The 13,333-nt window shown below is 44.6% G+C and overlaps 1 protein-coding gene across 3 annotated transcripts in view; it reads left to right on the forward strand.

Moving 5' to 3' along the window:
* ino80 (INO80 complex ATPase subunit) overlaps positions 1–13,333 on the forward strand; it is a 74,624-nt gene that overhangs the window by 51,464 nt on the left and 9,827 nt on the right. For 2 of the 3 annotated variants that reach the window (XM_080790505.1, XM_080790506.1), the window contains exons 29-35: positions 4,637–4,731; positions 5,862–5,934; positions 6,637–6,795; positions 7,976–8,078; positions 9,721–9,809; positions 10,585–10,743; positions 12,122–12,281. In XM_080790505.1, the coding sequence (XP_080646631.1) occupies positions 4,637–4,731; positions 5,862–5,934; positions 6,637–6,795; positions 7,976–8,078; positions 9,721–9,809; positions 10,585–10,743; positions 12,122–12,281 (838 nt within the window). The remainder of the gene's footprint in view (positions 1–4,636; positions 4,732–5,861; positions 5,935–6,636; positions 6,796–7,975; positions 8,079–9,720; positions 9,810–10,584; positions 10,744–12,121; positions 12,282–13,333) is intronic. The other variant, XM_080790507.1, reaches the window with a different exon arrangement.

Raw genomic sequence — 13,333 nt, forward strand, 5'->3', positions numbered from 1 at the left:
ACGGAGAGAGAGAGAGAGAGATGGAGAGAGAGAGGTACAGATGTGGACAGGCATTTGTCACTGTTTTGTGGCCAGTTGGCTACTCCAGGATGAAGACACATTTTTGGGGAGCCCATCTCACTGGTTCTCTGGGTGGTCTGTCTGTCTGTCCGTCCGTCTCTCTGTCTCTGTCTCTGTCTCTCTCTCTCTCTCTCTCTCTCTCTCTCTCTCTCTCTCTCTCTCTCTCTCTCTCTGTGTCAGCAGTCTCCTAACAGAGAGCCTCAGTGCTTATACAGACAGCGTTTCCATGTTAACTGCATGCGCTCTGCCTCCGTGTTTGTTTAGACTGCTTTAAGCGTATCGCACTGCGGTGGTGCTGGTGACTGACTCGCGTTACGCTGGCAGGACAGTGCCAGCCCCCAAATAATAAGCCAGAGACAGGCATCAAGTACTTCCAGATTGCAGATGTATGCGACCTTCAGCCAATTAGCTTCCCCCTTTTTTCCTTCACGTCCAAATCGTCATGTCCGGGTGACGCTCGGGATAGGAGTCACGATAACACAATACGACCCCCATCCATACGCATTAAACAATTTGCTCTTCGGGGACTCCCAGGGGTCCTTAAAGGGGTTCCAGGGGGCTCCCCGAGCTAGATGATAGATGGTAACGAAACCAAATGGACCCTTACAGGTTTATAACTCAAATGGAATGGAATGTGCCTGGTGGGAGGAAATACATTCGAGAGCAACTGGCAGCATAGCTGCCCGGTCCGTAATAATAATAAGCCTTCTGCAGCATCTTTCACTCATGGGATGCAGATGGAAAGCCTTAACAATATTAAGAATAGCATACTGTAGGTCATGTTAATGGGAGATATAGGTAATAGTGGCAATAGCAGGATGCACCGGATTCCAAATTTATAGAACAGTATATTCAATTCAAGATCATCACTCTTTATTAGACACATTATATACTTGTCTGAACATTATAATGTCATTATTACGGGTCAAGCCCGAAGGGGCGAAGGCCCCTATTGTTTTTCTACCGTTTTTTCTTCTTCTGCCACTTTTTGCAGTTCTGTGCTGTCGGCAATATGGTAGGGTCATGGGAAATGCTCAAGAACTGAAGCTCACAGTCATTCGTCAAAGGTCCTCTGACCTTTTAGATATCCTAATTATATGATTGTATGAATTTTATGATCCACTCCTGGGACTTTCTTAGCCTGGTTAACCGACCTTGAAATCGAATTTCCGTTAATTTGTGTGGAAGAATCTGGACCCACCTAATGCATGGTTGGCTGCAGGAGTACAGCATTGACTGAATGCTGTACTGACCAAAGTCATACCTAAAAAAACCTCTTCTCTTCTATTGAGAACCAACTGGGACAAGTCCTGGACCGGACATAGGCAGAAATGCATTGGACTCAGGCAAACAGCCCAGCTTTAATGATCTTAAATCCCTTTATTTTAGATTGTTTGTAGTAATCGTACGACATAAACATTAAAGATACTTTAGTTGTTACTGTACAATACTTTAAAACAGTTGTCGTGTTGCACACATGCTTAAAATAGCTCTTATTTGCGCCGCCCTCATTGAAAACAATGTATTTCCAACTCCAGCGTGTCTCAGTTCAGGCTGCATGAACAGAGCCCGAGCACTCTGTTTCCGCCCCCTCAATATCGCGGCGGCTCTGGGAGTGCCCAAATAAAATATTTGCTGCTGGGCATTCTGTCAGGGAGGTGCCTTTGCATCGTTTACATTGATGCAATCTGCGCTTTGGAGACAATTTAATTAATTCTGTGGTGATAACCAGAAGTATAGCGTTGCAAAACCCAGAGCTATGAGTGTGCCAAAGCAAGCATGAGATTCTAGCAGGGAGGTGAAGGTTCCATTCTGCCAGCTGCTATACTGTAGCATGGTGGTGTTGGCAACGGTGGAAACTAACTCGTTCTTGTTAGGTATGTTTTCCTGTACTGGAGTATGTCCAAATATTCAGTATTATCATCGTGTTCATGACCGGACAAAGATGCATTGACATCAAAACGTTGTCGCTTTTATCAGTAGCCTGTTAATAAAGGCCATTGGAGACTGCTCCAGTGCCTTCCTTCCACTGTTGTGCTTTTGCTCAAGTACTGGAAGTTTGGAATAGAGGAGGACTTTTACTTTTAACCCATTTTGACCTGAGATCAGATTAAAAAAATGTCTTCTACATCCTGACAGTTTTCTGAAAAAGCCTATGTTTCTATGTCAGTGGTTCTTCGATTTAAAAAAAAATAGCAGACCTACAAGCATGTAGATCTTGTACAAGCTTGTAGAGCTTGTAGATCTGCTATTTTTCAATAGCTAAAGCATGACATAATGCTAACACCAATAGGGGTTCCCGCCCCAAATTGGGTTATCAGAGTATTTCTACATTGTGGTATTGATATTTAAGTAAAACAAAATGTGAGTACTTCTTCCATCCCAGGCTGTCGGCCTACATCGGAGCTGCCAGGCTAATGTTCCCTCTAGTGCAGCGTTCACTCACAGCAGATGGGGATGTTTGGGAACGGAGCCAGACACTGAGCCGGGGCGGGGGGGGGGGAACGTTGGGACCCCGGGGGTCACCCCTGTTGGGTGTAGCTGTGTGTGTGTGTGTGTGTGTGTGTGTGTGTGTGTGGGGGGGGGGGGGTTGTCAGGACAACATGTCAAATGATGGATATTGCCGGGGAAGGTGACGATTGTGCGAGTCGTCATCGGCTCTCGAGGTGAGGCGTGATTGGTTGAGATGTTTTGGCGGAGTCTGCGGTCGCTGAGGGCAGATCGACTTGTCACCTCATCAGTGTTATCCCAGCCCCACCCCCATATACCCACAACCACCCACACCACCACCCCCTTCCCATCGCACACAACGCCATCTCTCACACACACACAACGGCCTTGCCATGTCCGCTTATTATAATAATTATTATGTTTTTTTAGCTTGTTTCTAAAATGTAGTTGTTTATTTGGGTCTTGCTTCCTAAATGTTGTTTAAACCAGTGGTTCTCAAGCATTTTCATGTCAAGGACACCCAGATGAATAATGTAATTGTCCGCGTATCCCCATCTGAAAACATTTTGTGCCAGGGACCAGATTTGTGTTGTTAAAATGTTCCAAAAATATCTACAAGCTGCTCTACAACGTATTACATCGCATTGTGAGCTTCTAGATCGGCTATTTTCAAATAGCCGATGTATAAAGTGCCCATGTGTTAGTCGCTTCTCTCTCTCACTCTCACTCTCACTCTCACTCTCACTCTCTCACACACACACACACACACACACACACACACACACACACACACACACACACACACACACACACACACACACACACACACACCAAGCATAGCTCAGCACAAATCGGGTGTATAGAATATCAATTTCTGTTTCTCAATGTGTCTTAGGGAACATGCTTGTGGTTTTCTAGAAGTTGTGTGTGTGTGTGTGTGTGTGTGTGTGTGTGTGTGTGTGTGTGTGTGTGTGTGTGTGTGGGACCTCTGTGCGCTGCTTGGCCCCATGCAGACATCATTTATTAAAGCTGCAGTGCGGAACTCATTTGATTGAAAAAGTAGGTCGTTTCATACCATATAGTCCAGTGGTTCCCAAACCTTTTAGCCCGTGACCCAAAAGAGAAATGAGACGTTTGCCTGCTGGGACCCAAGCTAGTGAAAATAACTGATTGACGCAGGCGTAGATTGGCTAGTTTCACTACTTCTTTATTTATTTTTTTATATTCATGGACTTTCTTGGAATTGTTTGTTGGTTTTAAAATGTATACATTTCTTTAACCCATTTTGGGGCTTGAACCCCTTTTGGTTACCCATAATGTTGTGATTTAGCTATTGAGAAATAGCAGATCTACAAGCTCATAGTGCGCCACCGAGTGGCCCGCTACGACTGACAGACTGATAGAAACATAGCTTTTTCAGAAAACTGTCAGGATGTAGAAGACATTTTTAGAATCTGATCTCAGGTCAGATCTGCAGGTCAGTGCTACAGTATGTCTCCCCTGGACAAGCGGCTCTGCCACGAGACCCAGGTTCTAATATCGGGTGCATGGAACATAAAACCTCGGCATTGCAGCTTTAAATATTAAGTGCTTGTCCAGTGTCCACCCCAACGTCTTGGAACCTTCGACCGGAAATATCTAGTCTATCTTCTCTGTTCCTCAGAGATCCACTTAAAACTGCAAAAAAAAACAGAACAGCAGTTCAGCTCACTCTGCTCTATGACCAGCAGTGATCTCTGACCCTGGTCCAGGTTGAGTAATCCCTCCCGCGGTCTGAGAAAGTAACGCTTTTAGTAACCTCACGATCATCATGTTTAAAATTCATGAATTCCACGCGGGGGTGAGAGGTGTGTTGTGTGTTCTTTTTCATTGAAACATGTCGAAACGAAAAAACCCACAAACCACGATTTTCGGTGTTATTATTAGCATTGCTTGAACAGTTGGACCTGGGAACCTTCTGACTCATAACACTACACTGTCTATAATACTGCTAATACCACCAGTATTACTACTACTTTTACCACTAACACTTCTAATATACTGCTACCACTGCTGCCACTAAAATGATGAAATGCCGATACCATACCAGTCCCATTGATATCCCCTCCGTCTCTCTCTCTTCCAGGAGTACATGGTCCATCGTAAACACACCTACATGCGTCTGGATGGATCCTCTAAGATCTCTGAACGCCGAGACATGGTGGCTGACTTCCAGAGTCGGTGGGTTTGAGGTTTTCTATTCCTTATTTTATTTGAATCCACAAATTACAATTAATGGGTTGACAGTTCATGGGCATCTTCTCCTCCACACGAACTGCCTATAACAGCCAAGGACACGCGCGCGCACACACACACACACACACACACACACACACACACACACACACACACACACACACACACACACACACACACACACACACACACACACACACACACACACACACACGTGCAGTCGTGCGCGCACACACACACACAATCTGTATGCATAAGCATGCACACAATGGTGTATCGCAGTGGTTGAAGTATAGTAGTCAGATGGGTGGGCTGCGTGCATTTTCAGAGCATGTTTTTATCGATCAGTCCATCAATCGTGTTGTTTCTTTGGATGAATGGCACATCGTGTGTGTGTGTGTGTGTGTGTGTGTGTGTGTGTGTGTGTGTGTGTGTGTGTGTGCGCGCATGCGACTGCGCACATCTGTATGTTTTTTGTGCAGAGTCAGATGTGTGCGTGTGCGTGTGTGGTATGCTCTGGTTTGCATTAGTGTGTCTGTGGGATAGGGGCTTTGTCTCTGTGGGGGTGGGGGGGATATGTAGAGTTTGCGGTTTTGTGAAACATCCATGAAGTTCACCACTGTTCCATCCACCCTGCACACAATCACTGTCCATATGCTAATAGCATGGTTAATGTTACACTGTCTGTCTGTCTGTCTGTCTGTCTGTCTGTCTGTCTGTCTGTGCGTGTGTGAGCGCGTGTGTCCACGAGTATTGTAGAATTTGAGAAATAGACGTTGTGAGGACAATTTCCCTGGTCAGTTAAAAGACAAGACTTGGGGAGTTGGGTTGGGCTTTCAGTCGGGAAAAGACTCAGGCTGGGGTTAGGGTCACTGGATGAGTTATTTAGAGGTTAGTTTTGGGGGGGGGATCGGGGTTGGAGTTATGCCTGATTTAGACATAGTTGTGTGCCAGTATCGTGCACAGAGAATTTCGGCTTTAGGGTTTTGATTAGAAACGTCAAAGAATTCATAAAATCACCATCTAAAGTGTGTGCGTGGGTGGGTGCGCGTGCGTGCGTGCGTGCGTTTTTCTCTACAATTTACAAATTTCTCTCTATCTCTCTCCCTGTGCAGGACGGATATCTTTGTGTTTTTGTTGAGTACGAGGGCTGGGGGACTGGGCATCAACCTCACTGCAGCAGACACCGTGAGTTTCATTGCAAACAGTCACCTCATCAGTACAATATCATGACAATACTATAGTTTCATTGCAAACAGTCACCTCATCAATACCATATCATGACAGTAAAATCCACCCGTACAACAAGCTGGAGCTGCAACAACCGGGAACCGACTGGAACTAGCTTCAGCTGAAATGTCCATTTTGTTGATTTATTTGTTTTGATTTCCTCCCCTTGGGTAGATTCCTTGTACTGTATGTCCGAAATCATTACTTTTCAGGAAATAAAAATAGCCTCCTGTGTAGAAGAAATAACTTTCCATTGTTTTAAGTATTTATAGAACGCACAGACTAGTTTCTGAGCAATGATGCTCTAGTGTAGGGGAACCTTATAGGCCACCTCTCTGTGGACCCTGGGCTTCCCTTGGTGTGACTGTACTAAAGAATATAGAGCCCCGCTCTCCGCTGTTCACTGTGTGGCCCGCGCCGCGCTCATGGGACCGGACCTTAGTCTCTTTCAAAAAAATGTAGTGGACCTTTCAGCATTTCACTAATGGGACCGGACCTTAGTCTCTTTCAAAAATTATTAGTGGACCTTCAGCATTTCTAGTTGAGGACCCCTGCTCTAGTGCATCATTGCGAAAACTGCATGACAGGCGAAAGGTCAGCAACGCTACACAATATGGTGATTAGATACCATTAATAGTGTCTCTCTCTCTCTCTCTCTAGGTGATCTTCTATGACAGTGACTGGAACCCCACGGTGGATCAGCAGGCCATGGACAGAGCTCACAGGCTGGGTCAGACCAAACAGGTCACTGTGTACCGCCTCATCTGCCAAGGAACCATCGAGGAGAGGATCCTACAGCGGGCCAAGGAGAAGAGCGAGGTACACACACACACACACACACACACACACAGGCCTGTCGCAATACGTTTCTAGAATCGTCGACGTTTCCATGTTGAAAAATGTTCATATTCCATATTTTCTGTTGTTCCATGTGCCTCATATTGATAAGATGACATTTGTCAATATGAGGCATATGGAACGATAACAAATATTAGTCAGGGATCCAGTCACTCAAACTTTGAGAGAACCTGTTTTTTCTATGAAGTTGGTCCCCAGTAGGTTGTATGGGCTGTCAATAAATGCATCCCAGATGTGAATTCTATGAGCAATCTTATAGGCATTCCACACTAAACAAATGATTAAAATCAACCCAAAATCAAAGGATCTGTGGTGACTTTATTGCCCTCATGCTGAAAATGCCATGGTTTGATTTGTTGATTATTCTTTTGGATAACAGTGACGCACCAGAGTGGTCAGAGTACAGTCATGGAGTTAAGTTCAACCAGAGACATAAATCGTGTAAAAGATCCAAACATATCAGAGTCAAGATCAGAGATTACTGTATTTTCTCTGCAGGCTACTACAACTGTTAAATGTCAGCGTCTTGTCTGGCAGACTGCCAGACACAGAACAATATTTGACTCATTGTTTTGCCTGTTTTGCCAGTCCAACAATTTGCACAATCCTCTCACACAGTATACTGTATCATAGCTGCCAAATATCCGAGCAATTGTTACAATTGTACCCACATGCAGAGATGGCATGTGCAAGTGGCTGATATTTTCTGAATATTATAGCCAAAGCAAGCATCCATGTCAAAGTTAAATCCAATTTCTTAAATAAAAAGTCTTTGAGGCTTTACTAAGCATTATTACAGTACTGGGAGACACAATTGGCATTTTGGCAAGCCCAAATCCAAGCACTCGTTTCCATTTTAACCACATGCCTGGCAATTCTGGGTCAAAAATTGCCAATCTACAACCTTATATAGACCGGCTATTATTGGTGTAGAGGGGGGAAAAAGGAGTGTACCAATTACAGACCCCTGAGGTCTGTGTCGAGTGGAAACCTTGTATGTCCAAAACTGTTACTGATTCAAATTCACCTAACCAAGTTAGAATATGGAGATAAGAGGTTTATGCCCGACAGCATGTGCTGAAACACTGACTTGAGATCAGTGGACTGCAGCATCTGAGTTGTGTTGACGGTGTGTCCACAGATCCAGCGTGTGGTCATCTCTGGAGGAAACTTCAAACCTGACACTCTGAAGCCCAAGGAAGTGGTCAGCTTACTGCTGGACGACGTTGAGCTGGAGAAGAAATGTATGTACACGCACACGCACACGCACACGCACACGCGCACACACACACACACACACACACACACACACACACACACACACACACACACACACACACACACACACACACACACACACACACAGACAGGTGCATGCATGTCATGTCATTGATAAAAAGAAAATATATATACACTGCATGTATATCACCAAGGGTTGGATTGGGGGTAAGTCCCTGCGACATACTAGCGTCATGTCCAGGGGGTGTACTTGTAGCTGCTTCACGCTACAGAAACAGGAGATAGGCTCCTGCCCTATGGGCCTCATGGCTCGGCAAGGCTACTTACTATGTATATCGTCAAAGTTTTAAATTATATTTGTCTGTAGATTTCAGGGTATAAAGTAAAAAAAGAAAGACAAAAAATACAGGCAGCAACACGAGGCAGTTTTATATGCAAGGCATATTTCAACACCAAGGCAATTCAGTGTGCTTTACACAGAACATCAAGCAAAGGAAAAACAGAAATAGAATAAAACAATAACAGATACAGTTACAGTGCAGAAGAGAAAAATAAAAGTACCTCGATCAAAGGCAGCGGCAAACACAAAGGTCTTTAGTTTTGTTTTAAAAGAAATAAGAGCGGCAGCAGACCTCCATTTCTCTGGGAGTTTGTTCCAGATACGTGGTGCATAACAACTAAATCCTGCTTCCCCACGTTATGTTTGGTCTTAGGGACACAGAGCAGACCTTTTCCCAGATGACCTGAGACGTCTGGGTGGTTCATGTTATCGTACTAGATCAGAAATGTGTTTTGGCCACAAACCATTCAAAGCTTTATAGACCAAGTAGTAAAAGGGGAGAGAATAACTTTCCAATTGATTACTTTTCAAAAAACATTTAGAATCGCACCCAATGGTGTCCGGCCAAAATAGCCTGACGCCATTCTACAGTGGGCGAGAAGTTCTTACACCTCAAGTTAAATGCTTTTGACTTCAAGTCGACAGCAGGATTTACCTCACTTCCATGAGGACTGGAGATAATCAACTGTAATGTCATGTCAATCCGATACAGTACTGTATGTCATGCTGAACCTTGACGATTCCCATATTGAAAAGGACTCCAAATGTCATCACCTTCATGTCCAGAGATGTCCTCACTCTTCACCATTGGAACACTATAAAAGAAGCATGCCCCACTTTATCATCCATTTTAAAATGAGCAGGAACATCATTTGTAAAAATGCCACTCATTGACGTCTTCTTTGGCTTCATTTTCAATCCGGATCCATTGGCCGCCTGCTGCATTACTCACATCACCTGGCAATACTGTACGTGTATGTACAGTACGTACCACTAGTTGACTACCCTGTTAGTTCTGGTTGATCTTGTTAACCCAAGTGTGTTCCTACAGCAATGCAAACTGGCATATGGGGTGATGCAGTGCTACCAGAATGTGTCAAAGTCATTAACAAAGTCACATACGTAAATACCGCTAACATGTTACTCTGGCCGTCTGGTAATTCTGTGACGCACACATGCACGCACGCACGCACACACACACACACACACACACACACACACACACACACACACACACACTCACACTCACACTCACTCACACACACAAACGGTCCAAGTTTTAAGTGTGTGTTGTGTGTGCTTTGCAGTGCGTATGAGGCAGGAAGAGAAGAGAGAACAGGAGGAGACCAGCAAAGTGAAGGACCGCAAGAGGAAGAGAGAGAAATATGCTGAGAAGGTAAAGTCACACACCGTAATTCAGTAGTTCTCAATGACAAGGTGAAGCCACACACAGTAATACTGTAAAGTCACACACAGTAACCACTCTCTAACCTTTCTTCATTTCAAGGTTGCCCAGTTTGACATGCATTATGAATGCATGTCAAACGTGCATGCTGAAAAGAATGTATTCAATTATTTATTAAGTAGCCGTGCAATAAGCGGGATAATTGACGCTGCGCCGGTTGTTGTTGAGAAATAACTCCCGACAGGCAGGATGATTAAACACACAGGTGAAGCCACCTTAATCCATGGTCCAGTTAACCCGTTACCATAGGGGGCGGTAGGTGGAAAGTGCCAGACAAATGAACGAAATAAGCTTGAACCTCTGTTGCTGGCCATTCCATGCCAGCCACAGAGCTCTGTTGTGTCCGTCTGATCTTCATTTTTGATCGTGCGATCTCAAATTAATGTTTTATCAAGCCCGAACATCGCATTTTGGCGCATTATGAGCCACAATGTTAGTGAAGTCTGCGTGCACGTTGCGTGTGAACGGACAATTACGGTATTTGTCTGTTTCTTCCATGGAGGTTAGCGGGGGCTAACAATGATGCTAAAAACCGGTGAAAATATTTTTTAAAACTCTGGATCAAAGGCTAATTCGTCATAAGCCGTCTTAAACGTCTGTGGCTACCTGGGCATTATGAAATATAACTCGGCTAAGTGTTTGTGGCGTCCAAACCGTTGACATGCACACGACTCCGTTAACATGCACACAACTCCGTTCCGTTCAGAAGAAGAGTGAGGAGTGTGAGCCCAAGAGGAGGAAGGAGGTGAACCTGGTCATCCCTCACGCCGTCGCTCCGTCCGCAGACAACTCCAACCTGTCGGCGGACGACTCCTACGTCAGCGTGGACATGGACTCCTCCGCCCTGCCCAGCCCCTTCAGCGAGGTGCGTGTTTTTCTCCTCCTTCCAGGACAGTGCTTTTCAACCTTTTTCATATCGAGAACCCATTATTTATTCAGCATTTGAGCCACGGACCACCATTTGACGACACTTAGCCTCTAAGACACGAAGACTAGAGAATATTTTGTTGTTGTTGGATAGTTCTTTATCCACAATTCCATGCTGTGTTGATGTGGTACCATTCGGAGAGATAACAGGCAAATGTTGATCAAAGTAACAATTCTTCTACATTATCTAGTTGTGTAGACTTCTTGTTAAATTAATTTAGTAATGCAGATGTTTAACAAAAATGTTACTCTTGAGAGCGTAAAATGAAACCAAATGGGCCTGTAAATGTGCACTGCCCATGAAGAGAAGATCCGTCCATTTTAATAAATAGCAGTTTGAGTAGCCAACATATAAGTGGTTAATATTGTGATGCTATGTTAACTACTATCAATGGAGACCCATTGGAACCCCCCCACCCCCAAGGACCCCTGGCGGACCCCACTTTCAGAACGTGATATATTTGGTTAAAAGTTTTTTTGTTAAAAAGTGAAAGCTCAATATTCTAATAGTAACGGTTGCTATAGAGTATTTCAGTAACAGGGGTCTCCCTGTCTCTCCAGCGCTTTATTAAACAGAAAATACATTTTCAGGTTGTTCTCTGCTCACTTCTTTGTGCCATCGCGTCCAATTTCGCATGTCTATCCTGTAGCCTGTATGAGTTCTCTCTCTCTCTAAAATAAAATAAAAATAAAATGGTATCCCGACCTGAAAATAAATGTTCTGTTTACCACCATCTCTGCGGTTGCCTCTATAGCATCTTTGACCGTCAGTTCTTCTCATTTTGGGTGTTCGTACAAACAATGGTGGTAAACACAAACAAAAGCAAAACAGCTGAGGAAGGAAAGTAGTCCATCATTATCGCAGTGGTTCTCAAACATTTTCATGTCAAGGACCCCCACATTGATATGTATGTGGCCGCAGACCCCCATCTGGAAATATTTTTGTACTAGGGACAGACCCCCAGAAGAGAAGATTTGTTTAAAAAAAAAAAGAAAAAAGTTTTCCCTTTTTTTCCTGTTCAGAATTGTTAAAACCCATCTAATCTGGGTAGGCCTAAAGTTTGATTTGGGGCCGACAGTCTGAAAGTTGCCTAAACGCCTTCTCTATAATGTGTGCGCTGTTATTATGCGTGCATTACTGTCTGTCCTCCTCCGCTCAACATCCTGCCTTTCATTCGTCTCTGTCATTTCATGGGTTCATCCTTCCCACCTTCCTCCACACACACGGTTCATTCCGCCTTGTTCCTGGTACGCCACTGATTGTCACTGTTATTTCTGACACGGTGTGTGTGTGTGTGTGTGTGTGTGTTGTCCAGGTGTCGGTGAACAGTGACACGCAGCCTGGCTCGGTGCCAGTGGACGCAGACGAGAGCAGCAGTGACATGCTGGTCATCGTGGACGAGCCCATGTCCTCCACGCCCAGAGCCCCCCAGAGCCCCACCTCCCTGTCTGGATCCCTGTCTGACAACATGAACGGTGAGCAGGGGGGGCGTCCGTACAGTATGTCCGTACAGTACATGGACAAATTGATGTGTCCGTGGGCGTGGCAAAGACTTGGAATTGTCCAAGTGTCAGGTTTTAGATTTTCTTTTCTTTTTTGAGTGGCGCAACGACTCCAAGGAACAGCAATGTCCGTGTACACCTATGTGTTGTTCATCTATGTATGTGACGTTAATGAGTACCAGTATGGGGCGCCAGAAACAGAGAAAGGGATAGTGCTGCACTGTTGCCTGCTAATGAGAGAGAGAGAGAGGGAGGTGGGGGGCATTTGCACCACTCAGTTCACACGGGTGATTTTTTACACGTTATAATGTTCTTATTTTGATGTTAAGACCCTGTTAATCAATGTCAAGTCTTCTTCAGAATATACGGACACTTATTTACTATGGCTAGCATATTAGGAGTCCAACTAGTAGCAGTTCTCAAATGTTTTATTTACAAGGACCCCCTTAACTCCCCCCTTAGTGTTCAAATGATCACTCTCAGAGTTACAGACCCGTTATGACCATTCAGGACTAGCTCTTTACGTGTGTCTGATAATATTATTGTCCAGTGTCCTCATTTTGTTTGTCTGTGGCAAAAATGGAATTTTGACCAAAATGTCCACCACAAGCCAGCATGGCTCTGATCCCTGACGGGGGACAGGGGGGGGGATTCTTGGACACAGACAATAGTAGATACACAAACTTGGGGAAAGTGTTCCAGGATACGGATCACGGTTACAGGAAGCATCGTCTCCTCCATATGTGGCGCCTGGCAATTATCACAGACACTGAACAGAATCTAATCAATGCCATAACTCTTGGCTTGGGCATTCCCTGCATGCATTCCCTGCATGCCTCTCGCAACTAATTTATGGATATTCCCGAATCCCGAGGCTTCCAAATTATATGAACACAAGCAGTTGACATTTGTATCCGTCCAAGCTGTATAATGGAATCCTTAGGGCCGATTCTATTTTACCGCTGTTTCGGCGCTGTAGTGCCGAAATGATTTCGGCTCGTCAGACATTTTCAGTAGCACCGAAG

This window comes from Protomyctophum bolini (assembly GCF_963924005.1).
Source record: "Protomyctophum bolini genome assembly, chromosome: 19".
Taxonomy (NCBI): domain Eukaryota; kingdom Metazoa; phylum Chordata; class Actinopteri; order Myctophiformes; family Myctophidae; genus Protomyctophum; species Protomyctophum bolini.